This window comes from Mauremys mutica, chromosome 1 (assembly GCF_020497125.1).
Source record: "Mauremys mutica isolate MM-2020 ecotype Southern chromosome 1, ASM2049712v1, whole genome shotgun sequence".
Classification (NCBI taxonomy): domain Eukaryota; kingdom Metazoa; phylum Chordata; order Testudines; family Geoemydidae; genus Mauremys; species Mauremys mutica.
Window position 1 is genome coordinate 361595482 of NC_059072.1, and position 22069 is coordinate 361617550.

General features: G+C 46.0%; 1 protein-coding gene across 1 annotated transcript; it reads left to right on the forward strand.

The window, feature by feature from the left end:
- The first annotated feature begins 13785 nt into the window (after positions 1-13785).
- On the forward strand, positions 13786-19343 carry LOC123362225 (putative olfactory receptor 52P1). Its single transcript, XM_045002628.1, has 2 exons — positions 13786-13801; positions 18358-19343. The coding sequence occupies exons 1-2, from the start codon at positions 13786-13788 to the stop codon at positions 19341-19343; spliced, it is 1002 nt and encodes a 333-aa protein (XP_044858563.1).
- Positions 19344-22069: the final 2726 nt, after the last annotated feature.

The following is a 22069-nucleotide window of genomic DNA, read 5'->3' on the forward strand; positions in this document are numbered from 1 at the left end:
GTCTGTGTACACCTTCCTCCCTGGCTCCAGAAGCCCCAGAGCTACCCGCCTGCCCATCTGCATCCTGCTCTCTGCCACAGAACCCCCAGTGCTGGCCACTTATCCATGTATGTTCCCCATCCCTACAACTTCCAGCCCTGCCACACAGAGATACCTCTCATGCAGGACCAAAACCAGGTGACAGACGCTACAGCAGCAGCTCATAGAAATATCTCCTCAGACTAAGTTAAACTCAGTGTCTGCCTGCACCAGGGAAAAGGGGGAGATCCGCCTGAGCTGCCTTTCTGGGAGTGAAGGGAATTCCAGCAGTTGCTCAGCCTGTGCAAGGAAGCAGAGAGGGCCAGACACTGTGAGATAGAGGACAAGGAGATGAAAAGGACCCAGCAGGAGTAAAATTTCCTCAAAATGCCACAAAGCTTTAATGTATTGCAGCCTGTTAGAAATCGAGACAGAGTTTCCTGCCTGTAGCCCATGAAAGATTATGCTCAAATAAGTTTGTTAGTCTCTAAGGTGCCACAAGTACTCCTGTTCTTTTTGTGGATACAGACTAACACGGCTGCTACTCTGTTTCCTGAGGTTGTTTTCCCTGTGTTAGCAATTGCTGACATTACCAGGAGGCTGTAGTGGGATTGCTTATCAGAGGAGGGATGGTTCAAACGGGGGATGGTGTCAGAGACAATCCGCGACATCGTGGTCCACATTCTATTATGGTCTGAGATACCCCCAACTCCAGGAGGCCTCCTTATGCCTCTTTGGTCTGTTTATTAGGCAGGATTTGCATTCCCTATTTCACCAATTTCAGGACTTCACACCACTGTAAGTTGCTGAAATCTCAGACTCACAAGTTTAGACATTCAGAACAATTAGGATAACAGTTTTTTCAGGGAAGGAAAAGGGTCTGTGCCCCTGCATCTCTGGTTCTGGAAAGGATGAGAAGCACCAAAAGCACGTAAAAATAGAAGCATGTTTCTGGCTTAGAGGAAACCAGGCAGTGCTGGGAATCTCACTGAGGGAGGTCCAGGACCACACAGTGTGTGTGTGGGGCGGGAGGAGAGACATGCAGTATCCAGATCACTCTCTTGTCAGTTCTACTTTGGTCTCAATGAGCTCACCCTTCCTTAGAGGCCACGGAAGGACTCCAGTTGAAGTCACTGAAGGCTCATGGCCAGTGTAAATCACGATATGTGGATTTAGGGTGAAATCCTGGCTGTGTTCTGAGTTTTGCCATTGATCTCAATGGGACCGAGTTTTCACCTTTAGTATTTAACTTTTGGCTCCCAGCTGTGAAAATGACGGCTTCTTCTCCTGCTAGAGAGATTGCTATTCTGTTAGGGTGCTGCAAGAGTCTCAGCAAAACCCGTGGTTTATGTGGCATTCTGAGACAAGTCATGAAAGATTTGGATTCCCTGATTTTACTCTCTGGGAGGCCATTGTCAATCTGGAGTGACACAGTGAAGGCAGAATATGAGAGAAAAATCTGGTCAGGGTGTGGCCCATTATTGTTCTGAACCCTCTGGTAACACAGATTCCCAAGATACTGAGGTACATAGAAAGACACAGTAGGAGACAAGGAAGTTATCTTAAAACATATATTTGTCTAAATTATTTCCAATACATCTGTAGTTCAAATTTTAAAAGGTAAATTCCTTGGTTTTCTGACAATACTAAACAGTTCAAGTTGCCGTGCTGGTGAATTCCTGCCCAGATGGTTCTTGACTTGAACCCTGCAACCCTTTCTGATTCCTTAGAACTAACTTTAATACAGAATTAGGTAACTCACCAATATTCCGCTCATCAGAGAAAGTAAATCTCCTTACTGCGACAGGAATGCAGAGCCCTGAGAATCAGTGTATGAATCTCACATCTGACACTCGCCTTCCCGGACAGCAATCTTTATGATTTCCCTGTACAGTCCCAGTGGACTGTCCCATTGGCCAGGATTCCCAGTCAATTTCCTCAGTTCCGTGAGCAGAGGTAGACCCTGGAGAACTTCAGCCTGAGAGCCTCCCTCGGGAGCGAAGAAATTATTCTCTCATACCAGGAGCTCAGATTCTCAGCGCAAACTGTGTTTTGCAGACTGTTCAGCCTAGCAATCGGAGATGGCTTTTTTATTTTTTTGTGTATAATGTACTGCCATCTGCACTATGAGTGGGAATTCTGCCGTGAGATACAGGACCAAAACCCATTTTCAATTGACCGGAGCAGCCTAGCGGTGCATATCACCCATTCAGTTGTAATATCCAGTTATTAGCCTCTGAAAAATCATTGCCACTCTTTTGAGACCAAATGATGCGATCGTAAATTGATGCAGATCAAAGGGCATGGAAAAGGCTTTCTTCTCCTTGGATTATGGCATCAAAATTCAATACTGTATTGAACTTTCAGAAACTGATGCAGAAACAGGTTGTGCTGTCCTGAGTCAGAAATAACACAATGGGAATTCTCCACTCACTGTGTGATTCCTTCACCATTCCGAAGGCCAAAATGACCTGGAGTTCATCTCACATGGTATCCCACATTTTACGAGGGAACAGCCATGGTGTTTCCCGGATCTGTTGCCCTGGGACTATTTCAGTGTGGTGGTATTTTCGGTAGCTGTGCCCTGCTGGGTTGATAACACAGTGGTAAAGGAATCAGACAATTGCTACATCTGGATCTTTTGCTCATGCTGCAGTCCATCCTCAATATTTACAACACATGCTTGGGGGCATAATTTGGCTCCACAGGGTATGAGTGTGATGGGTTGTTTCTCCTGGGGTGCACTCTGGGAGCCATGGGAACTGCTGCTCCCATGTAACCACCCAGCTGGCCTTGCCCTTTTTCACAAGGCTTTGCTGGTGATTCAGCCTCCTAAGGCTCTATTATCATAGAATCATAAAATCAAAGAAGCATAGAAGATAAGGATTGGAAGAGACCTTAGGAGGTCATTTAGTCCAACCCCCTGTTATCATCCAGCATGACAGCAGATGGCGCCACATAGCCAAGTGAGTTACCTGAGGTCTTACCTAAGCCACCCAAATACAAACAGCACACACCAGCTAATTTCCTATCTCAGCAGGATCACATCCACCACTGGAAGATAAAACCAAAATGATACTGTCTTGCACTGCACAGGAATCTGTACAATGTAAGATCATTAATAGGATTTCATGATGAGGTTTAAAGACACAGCTCTAAGGGCTTGGCTACACTTGCAAGTGACAGTACATTAAAGCCGCCTCAGGCACCCTAACTCCCGATGTGTCCACATTGGCAAGGCTCGTAGAGCACCTGGACTCTGCAGCTGGAGCGCTCCTGGTAATCCACCTCCTCAGGAAGCATAGAGCTTGCTGCGACCCAGCTGAAATGCCGGGGTGTCAGTGTGAACAAGGTGTTGCATTACTGCACTGTGATTGGCCTCCGGAAATGTCCCATAATCCCCTGAAGTCAAGTGGACACTCTTCTCATTGTTTATAAATAGGCTGCAGGCTATCCCCTTTCAAAGCTCCGTTTCTGACAACCAGCATGCTTATCTGCTCCAGGACAAAGCAAGCCATTAGTGTGGAATGCTGCTGTTTTGTGTGGGGGGGGGGGAGGGGGGTCTGCTGCTGTCTGACCTTACAAGACAGCATGCTGACACGCTTTCAGCCTCGCATTGTCTCTCCCCCCACATACACACAACACACTCCCTGTCACACTCCACCCCCCCATTTGAAAAACACGTTGCAGCCACCTGCACACTGGGATAGCTATCACAATGCACTGCTCTTTATGGAATTGCAAGAGCTGCTAATGTGGCCACGCCAGTGCGCTCGCAGCTGACAATGGAAACCCATGGCAGGGTTTTCCCAGCTGTGGTCTCTGAAGGCTGGTTTAACTCCCAGCTCTCTACATCTGCAAGTGTAGTCAGCACTTAGAATTTTTCAGTCAAGGTTGGAAGTTTCTCTAAAAGCTCTGCTCTAGGAATAATTGTCGGGAAATTCTCAAACCTGTGTCATGCAAACTAGACGATCACAGTGGTCCCTTTTGGCCTTGGAATCCACAAATTAGGTTTCCAGGAGTCAGCTGGAGGCATTTTTCCTGCAAGCTCATGCAGCAGCTTACTGGAGGCATTTTTTTCTATTCATGACAATGTTGATTTTGGCCCTATGGGGAGAAATTCTCATGTGGCTGAGGCACCTTGAAAATGTTACACGAGTTGTGTATTTCAAGAGGCTGAGGGATCTTACTCAGTGAGTTACTGCATGGATGAACATTTTAGATGAGAAAATAATGACTTTACCACATAAAATCTCCACAGTGAGGAATAAATATACAACCCTGGCCCATAACAAATAACAGAGCTGGGTAAAAAATTGTCCCAGAGCATCCTGGGTTTAACATCTGCGCCTCAGTGGCCCACTGTTTCAGTCAGTTGCCAGTGGTTCACATGTCCCACAATTGCCTGTTCTCATTATACAATGTGTAAACTTTTCAGCTTGCGAGTTCTTCCTTTTAGCAGTCCCTGAAGCCACACTCAGTGTGCATGGGTGCACCCAGAGCAGCAGCGCAGATGCCCTGGCATTTGACAGTCTATTTGTGAGATTTCTCACCATTGAGACAGTCACTGATCTCTGCCCAGCCAAGGGAGCAGGCAAAATTGGTGGCACCTCACCCCCTGCAGAGGAAGAGCTGTGGGGAGCATGGGGTGGCTCAGATTTAGTGGCAGCCATGGATGACTGGGTAGCATAGAGAAGAAACTGGCAACCGGCATGCTGTTGGAATTGGGGCAACCTGGGATGAGAAAGGAGAGTACGGACAGGTGGTCAGTGTATGATGGTAGATTGAACCAACTGACGAGCAAAGATTAATGGTTCTTTCCACCAGTGAAATGCCTGAAGTTACGTAATTAACATTCAACAGCAACAATTGGAAATGCCCAGACTGCGGTTCTTTGGCTTGCCAGGGCAAAGAGATCCTGAGACCCACCCACCCACACACACTCAGGGCCACATAAGGTCCCAGCGCTGGCCTTCGATGAACAATGACAAAGAAAAAATTCAGTTTCAACAGCGCTGCCCACCTGTCAATGTACACACCGCTCCGTGTCCCCAGAACTCCCCGAGCTGCCTGCCTGTCTGTGTACATGCCATTTTCCACCCCCAGAACTCCTAGCACTGCTCGCCTGACCCTGTACTCCCACTCCCTGCCCCCACAACCCACAGCACTGCCTACCTATCCATGTGCATGCCACTCTGTGCCCCCAGAATCCAAAGCATGGCTCACCTGTCCACATACACCCCATGCCTGCCCCTATAGCCCCCAGCAGTGCTCACCTGTTCCTGTACAACCCCTGCCTACCCTAACAAACGCCAGCGCTGGCCGCCTGTCCATGTGTGACCCGCTTCTCTGGGTACACACCTTGGATTCCCCACCCCCATCTCTGTGTACACTCCTCTCGCCACCTCGATAATCCACAATGCTGCACGCCTGCTTGTGTACATCCTGCTCCCTGCCCCAGAACCTTCAGTGCTGCCCGCCTGTCCACGTAGGTCCCCCACCCAGGATCAAAACCAGGTGCCAGACCCCAAAGCGAGAGCTCACAGAAATGCCTCCTCAGACTAATTTAAATTCAGTGTCTGCCTCTGGGACGGGTTCGTTCACAGAGACCCCTTTGGGACTGTAACCAGATGTGCTGAAATTACATCTGAGCCCATTTTCTCTGCCAACTTGGGACTCCAGAACCCTGTCTTGTTAAGCCAGACACACTAGCCTGCTGCAACACAGACCCAGGGCCTGACCCATGCCTGCAAACTATAGACATAACTGAAAACAGCTAAGCAGATCACCTATCTCCAGCACCCATACACCCAGTTCACAATGAGATCCAAACCCCAAATAAATCCATAAATTGTAAATGCATAAATTGTCCACCCTCCCTCTATAACACTTTTACAGAGATATGCACAACAGTTTGCTCCTCCAGGTATGAATCACTTATTCTGGTTTCATTAATAAACAAAAGTGAGTTTATTAAGTATAAAAAGTAGGATTTAGGTGGTTTAGGTGGATTTAGGTGGTTTCAAGTAATAACATACAGAACAAAGTGAATTACCAAGCAAAATAATGAAAAAATACGTAAGTCTAAGACTAATACATTAAGAAACTGATTACAGACATAATCTCACCCTCAGAGATGTTTCAATAAGCTTCTATGACAGACTGAAAACCTTTCTAGTCTGGGCACAATCCTTTCCCCTGCTACAGTCCTTGTTCCAGCTCAGGTGGTAGCTAGGAGATTTCTCATGACTGCAGCCCCCTTTGTTCTGTTCCACCCCCTATATAACTTTGGCACAATGTGGGAATCCTTTCTTTCTCTCTGGGTTCCCACCCCTCCTTCTAAATGGAAAAGCACCAGGTTAAAGATGGATTCCAGTTCAGGTGACACGATCACATGTCACAGTAAGACTCCATTACCCACTTGCCAGCAAACACGTATACAGGAAGACTTAAAAGTAAACAGAGCCATCTACAGTTAATTGTCCTGGTTAATGTGAGCCATCAGGGTTCCAAAACACCATTAATGGCCCAAATTTTGCATAATTACAATAGGCCCTCAGAGTTATATTTCATATTTCTAGTTTCAGATATAAGAATGATACACATACAAAAAGATGATCACACCCAGTAGATTGTAAGCTTTGTAATGATACCTTACAAGAGACATTTTGCATGAAGCATATTCAGGTTACATTATATTCACACTCATTAGAAGAAGAAAGTCAAATTAAGTGTGGGCCCCTGAATGAGGGAGGCAACCTAGTGACAGAAGATATGGAAAAAGGTAATGTACTCAATGCTTTTTTTGCCTCTGTCTTCACGAACAAGGTCAGGTCCCAGACTGCTGTACTGGGCAGCAAAGCATGGGGAGGAGGTGACCAACCCTCTGTGGAGAAAGAAGTGGTTTGGGACTATTTAGAAAAGCTGGATGAGCACAAGTCCATGGGGCTGGATGTGCTGCATCCAAGGATGCTAAAGTAATTGGCAGATGTGATTGCAGAGCCATTGGCCATTATCTTTGAAAACTCATGGCAATCGGGGCAGGTCCCGGATGACTGGAAAAAGGCTACAGTAGTGCCCATCTTTAAAAAAGGGAAGCAATAGGATCCGGGGAACTACAGGCCAGTCAGCCTCACCTCAGTCTCTGGAAAAAATCATGGAGCAGGTCCTCAAGGAATCAATTCTGAAGCACTTAGAGGAGAGGAAAGTGATCAGGAACGGTCAGCATGGATTCACCAAGGGCAAGTCATGCCTGACTAACCTAATTGCCTTCTGTGATGAGATAACTGGCTCTGCGGATGAGGGGAAAACAATGGCTGTGTTATTCTTTGACTTTAGCAAAGCTTTTGATACGGTCTCCCACAGTATTCCTGCCAGCAAGTTAAAGAAGTATGGTCTGGATGAATGGCCTAATAAGGTGGATAGAAAGCTGGCTAGATCATCGGTCTCAATGGGTAGTGATCAATGGCTCCATGTCTAGTTGGCAGCCAGTATCAAGAGGAGTGCCCCAAGTGCTGGCCCAGGGGTCGGTTTTGTTCAATATCTTCATTAATGATGTAGAGGATGGTGTGGACTGCACTCTCATCAAGTTTGCAGATGACACTAAACTGAGAGGAATGGTTGATACGCTGGAGGGTAGGGATAGGATACAGAGGGACCTAGACAAATTAGAGGATTGGACCAAAAGAAATATGATGAGGTTCAACAAGGACAAGTGCAGAGTCCTGCACTTAGGACGGAAGAATCCCATGCACTGCTACAGACTAGGGACCGAATGGTTAGGCAGCAGATCTGCAAAAAAGGATCTAGGGGTTACAGTGGATGAGAAGATGGATATGAGTCAACAGTGTGCCCTTGTTGCCAAGAAGGCTAATGGCATTTAGCACCGTATAAGTAGGGGCATTGACAGCAGATTGAGGGACGTGATCATTCCCCTCTATTTGGCACTGGAGAGGCCACTTCTGAAGAATTGTGTCCAGTTTTGGGGCCCCCCCACCACTACAGAAAGGATGTGGACAAATTGGAGAGAGTCCAGCAGAGGGCAACAAAAATGATTAGGAGGCTGGAGCACATGACTTATGAGGAGAGGCTGAGGGAACTGGGATTGTTTAGTCTGCAGAAGAGAAGAATGAGAGGGGGATTTGATAGCTGCTTTCAACTACCTGAAAGGGGGTTCCAAAGAGGATGGATCTAGACTGTTCTCAGTGGTACTAGATAACAGAACAAGGAGCAATGGTCTCAAGTTGCAGTGGGGGAGGTTTAAATTGGATATTAGGAAAAACTTTTTCACTAGGAGGGTGGTGAAGCACTGGAATGGGTTAGCTAAGGAGGTGGTGGAATTTCCTTCCTTGGAGCTTTTTAAGATCAGGCTTGACAGATACTAGTACCAGTACTTAGGTTTTAATTTTGAATTTGATTATTGTTTCATAGCTTTGTTGCTAATATGCTGACACTCCTGCTGGTGCTTGTACCTTTTTTTAAATGTAATCTGTAGTAGGTATCTAAAAAACACTTCCATTTGTTATTTGATGTATAGATGAATATGTTAATAAAAAAACCATTTGTTTCAAGCAATACATAGCACTACTCTTAGATTCATTTTTAAGTGATTTGGAGCTATGGATGCAATTGAAATCTGGCAAAACACCTAGGCTGAGCTGGAGGCAGAGCAGCAGTACTGAGGCAGAGCTGGGTGGCTGGAGCAGACCAGAACCTGGAGCTGGGTCAGTAGAGACCAGTGGCTGGAACAGGGAGCCACGGCTGAGCTACTGTGGACATATGTGGTGCCAGAGCCAGGATAAGGATGCTGGCCATGCCACAAGTAGCTGCGTACAATGAACTGCTGGGGATAACAAGACTGGGACATGGGCAGAGGGCCCAGCACAGGGAGACATCACCAGACAAGAAGGCCTTGAAGGCTGGACTCAGAAGGGGGGATGTGAATCTGATGAGAGGGAAAATGGTGGGGAGAAGGGTCCTGCCACTTAGAGCCTAAAGGAAGTATCTGACCTGCAGTATCACTCCCACTTCATCAGATACATGGCAAGGAGGCTTGGGGTGTGTGAGAAACAGACTGTGAACTTTCCTTATGACCCGGAACCGCTGCCTGTGGTGTGCCTGTGCCCACAGGTAGAGGTTCCTTGAACCTTTCCTATTTGTTCTTAAATTTCTTACAGTTGCTGTTTAATAAATTATATTTGGTTTGAACTTAATATATTGATCAGTGGGTCAGTGATGCATCTGATGTGAAGGGAGTACACCAAGGTGGGGACACCCTAGCCCTCGTCCTAAGTGACCACAATGAGACTGGAGATTTAGCCTCCCAGGCATCCTGGGCCCAGCTGTGTAACTAATATGAGCACTCTGCCACACAGGAGAGTGGAAGGGGTGTCCGTGAGGTCAGGCAGTCCTCTGGGTAAAACGGGTGGGAGTAGGGACTCAGACCCTTTCACTAATCAGTTCCCCTGGGGTAATGAAGAAGCAAGAAACGTTCGCCAAAATGGTTCAGTTGACCTGCTTTTATGGACTAGTTTATTACATCTTGCCAATGATCTGACCAGAAGATATTTAGGTTCTTGTCCCAATTCCTGCTACAGGGTGAGAGAATACAGACCTTCCATTTTAATTAAATTGTCTCGTTAGCACTGACCCCCACACTTGGTAAGGTAACTCACATCTTTTCATGTGCTGTGTACATATACCTGTCTACTGTATTTTCCACTGCATGTATCTGATGAAGTGGGTTTCAGCCCATGAAAGCTTATGCCCAAATAAATGTGTTAGCCTCTAAAGTGGCACAAGTACCCCTTGTTGTTAGAGTGTTCAATGTCGTAAGTGGATCCTCGAGTTGTGTGGCAAGTATACCTATTCTGAGGAATATTCCAAATTGTTAAGATCTTTATTAAAATGAATGAAAGAATAATAAATGGTATAAACCACAGAGTCACAAAGAAGTAATACAATTATATGATGTCTGGGGTTAACATCTCTATTCTAAAAGCAGCTAAGCTGTATTGCAAAGGTGAGCTGATAGCTTCATAGAAGATTAGAAAGAGCCACCCTCCTTCATGGCTGTTTACCTTCTCAGAGGGTCCTTGTACTACCTTAATCAGGGACCAACCTACCATGTCCAAATCTAGAGGTTAACATGTTCTGACAGATATTCATATGTATTAATATCAATTATCTCATCCCTGAAACCATTACCCTTGGCCTAACTTATGAGTTCCATGTTCTGCGGTGTATCCTGCAGTTACGGGTCTGTTCTAGAACTAGGGTAAACATATTCAGTTATTTGTTCCATTCCCTATTCAGCTCCCCAAAGTCAAGAGGGGTAACTGGTAGGCCATTTATCTATGTCAAAGCTTACAAGCACTTCTACTAACTTGATCTAGTTAATCATACAAGATACAGGCCTGTAGGTTCCTTATGAATAACATATATTGGACTGGAATTCAGCATAAACAAAACCCAAGAAAATAATATAATCAATCAAACCAGTGGGAAAAAACCCCACACATTCTGCAATACAGCAAGCTAGCAAGTTGGCCTTATGGACTACACCTCCCCACATACTTTAGGGAACTGGGATAACTGATGGGTTGGGTTTAGTGACATTTAAAGAAATGTGTAACTTGTCAACTCTTCATATGAAGGATAAAATCTGAAATGTGTAACTTTGGAGACACATTCTTTCTTCATAAGGTGAATGTAACATCACTGCACAAGACGGCTTCCTAGAGACTGGTATCGTATAAAGGCTATTTCTGTACTGTTTTATTATGGAGTTAGAGCAGTAAACCTGAAATTCTTTTGTTGGCCTCTTGGACCCATTTCAGAACAAATGAAAGCTTGGTCAAGCAATTGTCTACACAATTGATCAACAACCAGTGTGAATCACTCCTTCCTCTCAGATTCAGTATTTAGACACAATGAAGGCACCCGCAGAAATAATTCTCCTGAGCTAAAATGCCCCTGAATTTTGTGAACCTTCAGCATTATAGAAATAAATGGAAAACTTTAGTTTTGTTTTTCTCATTGTGCTCAAAAGAAAGATTCTGGAAATGGTAAATGCTGTTTCAAAACTCCTACAATCCAGAGACACAGACCCACAGGGCTGCCTGGGGGAGGGGGGGGGGGCAAGTGGGGCAATTTGCCCCAGGCCCCGGGCCCTGCAGGGGCCCCCACAAGAATAAAGTATTCTGTAGTACCGCAACATTTTTTTTATGGAAGGGGCCCCTGAAATTGCTTTGCCCCAGGCCCCCTGAATCCTTTGGGTGGCCCTGCAGACCATAGAAAGCAGTAGAATTATTTCCCAAAGCCACTAAACTCATAGCTGCATTTCAAATTGAGTTCAAAGGAGCCAAATGTTCATCAAGTAAATTATCAGAAAAATGGTTCAGACAAATCAGGTCTGAAGAGAAGTGCTTAATAATAAAAGGTAATAATCAGAGATATACCAATATCCTAGAACTGGAAGGGACCTTGAAAGGTCATCAAGTCCAGCCCCCTGCCTTCACTAGCTGGACCAATTTTTGCCCCAGATTCCTGGGTGGCCCCCTCAAGAATTGAGCTCACAACCTTGGGTTGAGCAGGCCAATGCTCAAACCACTGAGCGATCTATCCCCCTTTGCTTGAGAATGGCAAAAAGGCAGGGGAGTAGCTTGTTGTGTGGCAGATGAGGGAGGAGATCAGAGCTGATACTGGCTGCTCCATAGAAGAATCTCCCCCTGAACAAGTGTACAAAGGTCCCTCCCTGAGGGTATGTCTACACTACCTGCCGTATCGGCGGGTAGTGATCGACCTATTGGGGATCGATGTATCGTGTCTCGTATCTGTCACATGCTGAGTCCTTCCTCTCCTCCCTCCTCCCTCGAGGCCCTGCTTGCCAGTGAAAAAACAGAACTACATTTAAAAGTGGGTCCTGGCCTTCTAGCCCTCTGTGTTATAGCCCTCTTAGCTGAGTTGTTCCAGTATCAAGAGGAGCAGAAGCAGGAGGGGTCCCACAGCTGGGTACAGTACTGGAGCCAGGTATCAACAATACCCACCTGGTGAAGTGAAGAAACAGATTGACAGAGCCAGAAGGCAATGCAGAAGTCAGCTACTACAAGACAGGCCCGACAAAGACAGTAACAGAACACCACTAGCCGTCACCTACAGCCCCCAACTAAGACCTCTCCAGCGCATCATCAAGGATCTACAACCTATCCTGAAGGACAATCCCTCACTCTCACAGACCTTGGGAGACAGGCCAGTCTGCTCTGACAGACAGCCCCCAAATCAGAAGCAAATAGTCACCAGAAACTACACACCACACAACAAAAACACTAACTCAGGAACCAAACCCTGGTGTTAACTCTGTCTGCATCTTTACTCAAGTGACACCATCATAAGACCTAACCACTTCAGCCACATCACCAGGGGCTCATTCATATGCACATTTACCAATGTAATACATGCCATCATGTGCTAGCAATGCCCCTCTGCCATGTACATTGGCCAAACTGGACAGTCTCTATGCAAAAGAATAAATGGATACAAATCTGACATCAGGAATCATAACATTCAAAAACCAGCCGAAGAACACTTCAATATCCCTGGTCACTCAATAACAGACTTAAAAGTGACAATTCTTCAACAAAAAAACTTGAAAAAGAGACTCCAATGAGAAACTGCAGAACTGGACTTAATTTGCAAACTGGACACCATCAAATTAGGCCTGAATAAAGACTGGGAGTGGATGCTTCACTACAAAAACTAAATACATTTGTTAGTCTCTAAGGTGCCACAAGTACTCTGAAATCTGCTGTAGTGTTGGTGATCACAGGGCCTGGAGAGGCTGAATCACCAGCAAAGCAGTGTGAAATAGGGCCAGACCAGTGGAGCGGTTAGAGGGGTGCAGCAGTTCTCATGGCCCCTAGACTGCACACCAGGGGTGACAACCCATCGGACTCATACTCTCTGGAGCCCAAATGTGTCCGCAAGGCACCTATGATGCAAGTATGGGGGTAGGGATGGTAGCCCAAACAGGAGATTAATAATAATAATAATAGGAGATATACCAATCTCCTAGAGCTGGAAGGGACCTTGAAAGGTCATTGAGTCCAGCCCCCTGCCTTCACTAGCAGGACCAAGTGGTGATTTTTGCCCCAGATCTTTAAGTGGCCCCCTCAAGAATTGAGCTCACAACCCTGCATTTAGCAGGCCAATGCGCAAACCACTGAGCTATCCTTGCCCCCTCCCATCCAGTTGTAGAAGTGGTTTGGTTCATTTACCAACATCTTCTCACCTGAGCAGCACCCTGAAATAACCCCAGCGCAACAGATCAGGCAAATAACATGGTTGTTCCCTCGTAAAATGTGGGATACCTTGTGAGATGAACTCCAGGTCATTTTAGCATGGGGAGAGGTGAAGGAATCGCACATTGAGCGGAGACGTCCCATTTTTCTAGCTCTGAACCAGGATATCATAACCCATTTCTGCATCTATTTGCAAAAGATCAATACGATATTGAAATTTGATGCCTCCCTGATGCAGAGAGTCAGTAGATTAACTATTAGAACACATGGTAGCTGTCAGATATATATTCAACTTAACACCTCACAATGGCTCATTGACAAGTAACATTGATGCCAGAATCCTGGGAGAAGAAAGCCTTTTACACTCCCTTCATCTTGCATAAATTTAGAATCAGGTAATTTGGCCTCTATGGGGTGGCACTGATTTTTCACAGGCTAATGGACTGGATATTACAACTGCATAGGCGCTATGCAGCAGTACACTGGTACGATAAACTGAAAATGGTTTTTGGTCCCGGCTCTTGTGGCAGCATTCCCACACATTGTGCAGATGGCAGCACATTACACACAGAAAAGACAGCCATCGTCATCTGCTACACTGAACAGTCAGCAAGACACAGTTTGCCCTGAAATCTAAGCCCCTGTTCTCGGCAAATCATTTCTTTTCTCCCGGGAGTGGTTCACAGGCTGAAGTTCTCCAGGGTCCATTTTATGCTCTTCCGGCTGCTCACACAGAGTCCAGGGAATTGTACGGGAGCCCTGGCCAATTTGAAAATCCACAGGGATTGTACAGGGGAATCATAAAGGTCGCTGTGCAGCACGCCGAGTGTCAGACGTGACATTCATACACTGATTCTCAAGTCTCTGCCTTGCTGTTGTAGGAAAGAGATTTCCTCTGTCTGCTGCATGGGATTTTGGTGACTTGCCTGTTTCTGCATTAAAGTGAGTAGTAAGGGCTCAGGAAGGTTTCCAGGGTTCAAATCAAGAAGCATCTGGGCAGGAATTCACCAGCACAGTGACTTGAATTGTTTAGTACGGTCAGAAAAAACAAGGGATTTACCTGGAAAAATTGGAACTACAAATGTATTGGAAATAGTTTAGACAAATATTTGTGTTTAAATTCAGTTCCTTTTCTCTTACTGTGTCCTTCTGTCTTTCTCAGTAATAGATATATATTTTTTTTGTGCTGTGTGGTTTTTCCTATGGTTCGCTCAACTTTTCCAATTCAGCAACCTCACTCCCCTTTTTGGAAGTGCAGCCAAAGCTTCTGCAGTGGGTATCTGTGTTACTAGAGGGTTCACAACAAGAATGGGCCACACACTGGTCAGATTCTACTCTCTCATTCTGCCTTCACTGGGTCACTCCAGATTGACGCTGGCTTCTATGAGAGCAAAATCAAGGCCCCTCTGTTTTGAAACTCCCAACTCTCATTCCCAGTCTCAGAACGCCACATGAACTGGGGGGTTCCCTCAGACTCTCTCAGCTCCCTAACAGAATAGCGCTCTCTGCAGCAGGACCCAAAGCCTTGAATTTCACAGCCAGGAGCCGAAAATTAGACATTCAGGGTGAATCTGGTCCCCTTGAGATCAAAGGCAAAATCCCTAACTGAGCCAGGAGTTTGCCCTAAAATCACATATAGCGAGTTAAATAAATTCTCTGTTTTACATCGGCCATGAGTCTCCAGTGACTTCAACTGGAGTCATCCCGTGGCCTCTAAGGATGTGTGAGCTTCTTTGGACCCAAAGAGAACTGACAGGAGAGTTGCTTAAATCTCAAATTCACTGATTTAAAGCTTCAAAACAATTAGGATAACCATTTATTTAAAGGGAGGGCAAAGGAAGAGAGACCCTTCATCTCCGTTTCTGGAGAGGATGAGAAGCATTAGAGGTTGTGTTGCAAACGTTACCTGGGGAGGTCCAGGAACACACAGTGTGTGCGGTGGGTGCAGGCACGACTGCGGGACATGCAGTATCCAGATCACAGTGGCACAGAGTCCTGAAACTATGCCACATGGGGAATGGACGTCCTCCCTAATGCACAGACCAAACAGGCGTCATGAGGCCTCTTGGGTCCGGGAGGTGTCCGAGACTGCAATGAAAAGTGGGCAACACTCTAGCAAAGGGGTCGTCAACCTTTCAGAAGTGCTGTGCCGAGGCTTCATTTATTCGGTCTAATTTAAGGTTTTGCGTGCCAGTAATGCATTTTAACGTTTTTAGAAAGTCTCTTTCTATAAGTCTATAATATATAACTAAACTATTGTTGTATGTAAAGTAAATAAAATGTTTAAGAAGCATCATTTAAAATTAAATTAAAATGCAGACCCCCTGGACCGGTGGCCAGGACCCGGGTGTGAGAGTGTGAGTGCCACTGAAAATCACCTTGAGTGCCATCTTCGGCACCTGTGCCATAGGTTGCCTACCCCTGGTGTCTCTGACACCATCTTCCATCCAGATTATACTTCCTTCCATGAGAAAGCCCACTACAGTTTTGTGACAACATCAGCAGTTGCCAACACAGAAAAGCAGCCTCAGGAAGGGCTGTCTGGGTTTCTAACTGGCCGCAATACATTCAAGCTTTGTGTCTTTTTGAAGAAGAGTTACTCACACCGGCTCCTTTTAATCCCATGTCCTCTCCCCCTCTGGCTGGGTGTATCCATCTCTCCTTCCCTGCACAGGCTGAGCTGCTGCCGGGGTTCCCTTTGCCTCAAAAAGGCAGATCAGTCTCATCTCCCCCTTTCCCGGGGTGCAGGCAGACACTGAGTTTAACCTAGTCTGAAGAGGTATGTGTGTGAGCTGTCGCTGTGGTGTGTGGCACATGTTTTTGGTCCTGGGTGAGGGGTATCCTCATGTGGCAGGGATGGAAGTTCTGGGGGTGTGGGATCTACATGGACAGGTGACCAGCACCAGGGGTTGTGGGGAAGGAAGAGGGGTGTACAGAGGCAGGCTGGCAGTGCTGGAGGCTGTGGGGTCAGGTAGGGGGTGTACACAGAGAATTGGGCATTGCTGAGAGTTGTGAAGGCAGGCAGGGGATGTGCAGTGACAGGCGAGCAGCACTGAGGCTTTGTGGGGGCTGTGACAGTCTATACCTTGGGGGAGCGTACTGTAACCCCCGTATTCCTCATTTTCAGATAATAAAGATGTTACATATAAAGAAGGCCTTGTAAGGTATCAAGGGAAACGTCATGATCTGCTGAAAGTCATGTCTCTATCCACATATGTATCATTAATGTATATGGAGCTATGAGAATTCTGTTGTATGATGGTCACTAAAACATGCTGTACGTTGGGGAATCAGCCAGATATTAGCTCCCCAGAGGAAACGGCAGGGAAAGTAACCAAACCCCCAGTAGGGTGTCAAACAACCCATCAACAGAATTGTCCAGCAAGGGAGTCAAGATGCAATAACTCACCTGCATGAGGCCCCACAAAGGGAATTGCTCTACCTCGCCTGGAGAGACTCTGCAATCCCCCAGACATGCCTGGACTTGTGCTCCCCAAGCACATGGACTGAGGGTATAAAACAGAGAGAGTGGACACATACTGAGCCCTTCTCCGGCTGCCACCTTTGCTGCAAGCAACGAACACATTGAGAAGAAAACAAGACTCCAACAGGGAGATTGGCCCAGGGTTAAGGAACAGACCTCTATACTAAGGACTGCAATATCCAGTCATCGATGTTGCCCAGTCTAATAGGGTTGAGAGTTTAGACTGTAATTTTATATTTTATTTTATTTAGTAACCACTCTGACTTTTGGCCTATCACTTAATATAACTTACCATCTCTCCTTGTAGTTAATAAATGTATTGTTTAGTCTACCTTGAAGCGTGTAAGAGATTCCCCTGGGAATAACAAGCCTGGTGCATATCAATTTCTTTGTTAAATTGACGAACTCATATAAGATTGAAGTCCTGCGGGCATAACTGGACACTGCAAGACAAAGGTTCCTAGGGTTGTGTCTGGAACCGGAGATACTGGCTAGTGTCATTCACTTGCACAATCCAAGCAGCACCTCACATGGCAGAGGCTGTGCATGAACAGCCCAGGAGTGGGGGTTCTCACAGCAGAGCAGGGTCAGTCTGACTCCCAGAGTCAAGGCTTGGAGTGACCTAGCAGATCACTGGTCCCGAAAAAACCACAGAGGAACGTCACAGGGTTGCAGAGCGGCATGTAGACAGACAGGAGGGCAGTGCTGCTGAAATAATTCTTTTCTGTATGATTGTTGGTCCAAGGCCAGTTTTGGGACCTTTCCTGGTACAGAGTGTGTTTGGGGAGTTTCAGAGTCTCTTTGCCCTGGCAAGCCACAGAACTGCAGCCTGGGTGTCATAACCTTTACTCAGTTTTGTTACCAATTGTTGTTATGTAACTTCAGGCATTTCACTGGTAGAAATAACCATTGATACTTTGTGACAATGTACCCCATATTGATCAAAGTGATATTATAATATGATTAAAGCATAATTATGATACCTTTTATGCAAGATGGGTCATGTAAGATGTCATTGGAAAGGTTAAGACTTTCTGAATATTATTATCCAATTTGTATGCATGTATGATTTTTGTCTGCAGTTATGAATATTGACCACTTATCTGTATTTCAAATGTAGTTACAACTGTGTGACGCACATTAGGCAAGATAATTTCAGTTTAGATAGCTGATTGGGAAGGGCCTATTCAGGCCAATGAGCCATTGGAGGAAACAATAGGTGTTAAGAGAAGCGTATCTCCCACCAGGAGAGCCTCCCTCAGAATGCTTCAGACAGCCTATACATAATGGATGCTATGACTTTACAAGGGCATGTGACCAGGTCAGAGAACTCTGGACTCCATCTGTAATTTTCCCACAAACTAGTCTTGAAACTAAGTTTTGAAACAAAGAGTTCCCGCCATATGCTAAAGTTATATAAAGCAGAGAGTGACATCGTTGGTGGTTCTTCACTCCCCACTCAAAAAGACTCCTAGAATGTTAATAGCTAGAAAATATTTACTGTACTATTTGTTATAAAGTGTGTAACCCCTTTGCTGTGCTTCTCTCCCTTTACAGGCACCTTGAGCATTTCTGAGTCTTATCGACGCATCAGCCACCTCATGGCAGCTTTCAACCTCACCCCCTCTGACCCTTCAACATTCATCCTAATGGGCATCCCCGGCCTGGAGGCTGCCCACGTCTGGATTTCCATCCCTTTCTCTACGTTCTACATTATCAGCCTGTTGGGAAATTTCATTCTTCTGTCTGTTGTACATAAGGAGCAGACCCTGCACAAGCCGATGTACCTGCTGCTCTGCATGCTGGCACTCACAGACATCGCCACGCCTACCTTCGTTGTGCCAAAGGCACTGGGCATATTTTGGTTCAATTTGAAAGGCATTACTCTGGCTGGCTGCCTCACCCAGATGTTCTTCCTTCACATGGTTTCTGTTATGCACTCAGCCACCCTCGTGACAATGGCCTTCGATCGCTACGTTGCCATATGTAACCCTCTGAGATATGCCACCATCCTCAGCAATGCACAAATAGCTAAGCTCGGGCTTGTATGTTTGATAAGAGCTGTTCTCTTCATTTTGCCTCTTCCCCTGCTCATGAGTCAGCAGTCATTCTGTGCCAACCGCATTATCCCCCATACGCAATGCGAGTACATAGCTGTGTTCAAGATGGCGTGTGGGGACATTACAGTAAACAGGATATATAGCTTGGTGCTAGGGTTTGTAGTTATGGGGTTTGACCTGACGCTCATTGCCCTGTCCTACGGTCTGATCATCAGGGCCGTCCTCAGAATCTCCTCTAAAAAAGCCCACCAGAAAGCCCTCAACACCTGCACAGCCCACATCTGTGTGATGCTGACATATTATACCCCCAGCATCTTCTCCAATCTCACATACCGGTTTGGTCAAGGCATTGCTCCCCATGTCCACATCATCTTGGCTGACCTCTATCTCCTCATTCCTCCCATGCTCAACCCCATCATTTATGGGGTCAAAACTAAAGAGCTTCGTGACAAAGTAGGCAAATACACCTGCTTAAGAAGGTGATCGCCTGGGGCCACTGACTTGAAACCTGTGTTACAAGAGGGGGAAAGCATATCTCCTCACTAATCAAGGGTGCCCTGTCCCAATTTGGTTGAGCTCAGCATTGTGGAAGTTCACAGTCTGTGAATTTCCTCCCAACCAATATCTTATCACTCCATCACTAAGCATGGGTCTTTCCATTGCTGAGTTCCCTCTCTCTGAGCATCACTTGACCTATTTCATTGTCACCAATAGCCTCCATCTCCACACATAATGTTACTCAGCCTTTCTGTGACTGTAAGGCTATGTCTACACTAGCACCGTAAATGAACCTACTCTACACAACTCCAGCTACGTGAATAGGAGAGCTGGAGCCAATGTACCTTAGGTCAAGTTACTGTAGGGCTCTACACTGTGGTAGGGAGATGGGGGGTTAACAGGAGAAAATCTCCCATTGACTTATCTTACCCTGCTCTTTACTAGACCCATTAAATTGACTGCTGGTGGATCGATCTCAGAGCATAGATCCCAGCTGAGTGTAGACCTGCCTTGAGACTGCCATAAGATACTGTAGCATTTTGAGGCAAAGTGGTTTTCCATTAGTCCCTGTGCGGCCAGGGTTCTTTTCAGTTTTAAAAACAGAAGCTACACTTTCAGATAACCAAAGAGAAAAAGAAAGAATCAGCAATGCTGAAGTTCTTTATTATATGTGCAGTGATTCGGTGAGCAAAATGTACCTGATTTTTTTATGTTGAATCCATCACAAAACCTGGAGGATAAATCTAATGTTTCAACTGGAAAGTCCTTATACAGGAAAACTGCTGTAGGAATTGAGGACGTTCTACTAGAGCTTACTGGTGAGAGTTGTGAAACCGTGTGTTTTTGAGAACTGGACTGCGGTATTTAACTACTACATCACCTTTGAGTAATAATAACTTACTGCTTTGCACGGCTGATTTTGGAGTGGAACAGACTATGAACTTTCCTTGCGTCCCAGAGAGGGCTCTTTGTGATATCTCCGGGCCCACAGAGCGGGGTTTCTTGTTTTCGTGAACTTATGTTCTTATGAGCAGTGGCTGCAAAAATTATCCTGGCTATCTAGACTCCTTCCCTACTGCTGGCAGTGAATGCCTCCACAACACTTATTCATGAGTGATGTTGAACAGCAGGTTTAAAACAAATAAAAGGAATTTCTTCTTCACGCAGCGCACAGTCAACTTGTGGAACTCCTTACCTGAGGAGGTTGTGAAGGCTAGGACTATAACAATGTTTAAAAGGGGACTGGATAAATTCATGGTGGCTAAGTCCATTAATGGCTATTAGCCAGGATGGGTAAGAATGGTGTCCCTAGCCTCTGTTCGTCAGAGGATGGAGATGGATGGCAGGAGAGAGATCACTTGATCATTGCCTGTTAGGTTCACTCCCTCAGGGGCACCTGGCATTGGCCACTGTCGGTAGACAGATACTGGGCTAGATGGACCTTTGGTCTGACCCGGTACGGCCTTTCTTATGTTAACTTTTCCAATTTTTTTTGTTCATTGTTCTTGTGACGGGTTAGATCACAGAACCCTCCTTGGAAACTGCCAATTCATGTTCCAATTCTACTTCTGCCCCTGATTTCCTGCCCTGTCATCTTAGGATTCCAGCACCCTGTCTGGTTGAGCCAGACACACCCGTCTGCTTCAACACACAATCCAATTCACAGTCTGAATTACTTGCCCCACAGCTGCAGGCTTAACCTGAAAGCAGCTCACAGAAGTGTTCTTGTCTTTAACACTCAGATGCCCAAATCCCAATGGGGTCTAAACCCAAATAAATCCGTTTTACCCTGTATAAAGCTTATACAGGGTAAACTCAAATTGTTCGCCCTCTATAACACTGATACAGAGATATGCACAGCTGTCCCCCACCCCCAGGTATTAACACATACTCTGAGTTAATTAATAAGTAAAAAGTGATTTTAGTAAATACAGAAAATAGGATTTAAGTGGTTTCAAGTAGTAACAGACAGAACAAAGTGAATTACCAAGTAAAATAAAATAAAACACGCAAGTCTATGTTTAATACAGTCATTATCTTTATACAGATAAGATCTCACCCTCAGAGATGTTTCAATACGTTTCTTTCACACACTGGACACCTTCCTAGTCTGGGCACAATCCTTTCCCCTGGTACAGCCCTTGTTCCAGCTCAGGTGGTAGCTAGGGGATTCCTAATGTTGGCTCCTCTCCTCTCTAATAGGCCAGGGGAGGCTAAACCTCCCTAGGCTGTACAGCCCCCAACCTGCCTTTGAGAGAGGGGACACCTGGGCCATGGTGTCCTGGCCTGTGCTCCACCCCCGATGCCCCCTCCCATTTTTTCCCCATGGATCCACCCATACGCCAACTTCTCTTGTCCCTGCTCCACCTCTCTGCTGAGCCCCTCTTTGCTTTTCACTGAATCCTTCACTGATTCCCTCCTCTCCTCCACTCTCCTTTCCCCAAGGCTCTTTGCCCACCGCCTGTTCAGTCCCTCCTCTCCTACAGAACAACCTCCCCTCCCCCAAGGCCCCTACCGCCTACCATTTTCCAGTGAAAACTGAACCACATTTAAAAGTGGGCCCTGGCCTCCTGGCCCTTCATGTTCCAGCCCCCTTAGCTGAGTTGTTCCAGTAACAGCAGGAGGAGTCACACAGCTGGGCCAGGTATAGAAGAAGAAAGTCAAGGTAAGTGTGGGCCCCTTACTGAATGAGGGAGGCAACCTAGTGAGAG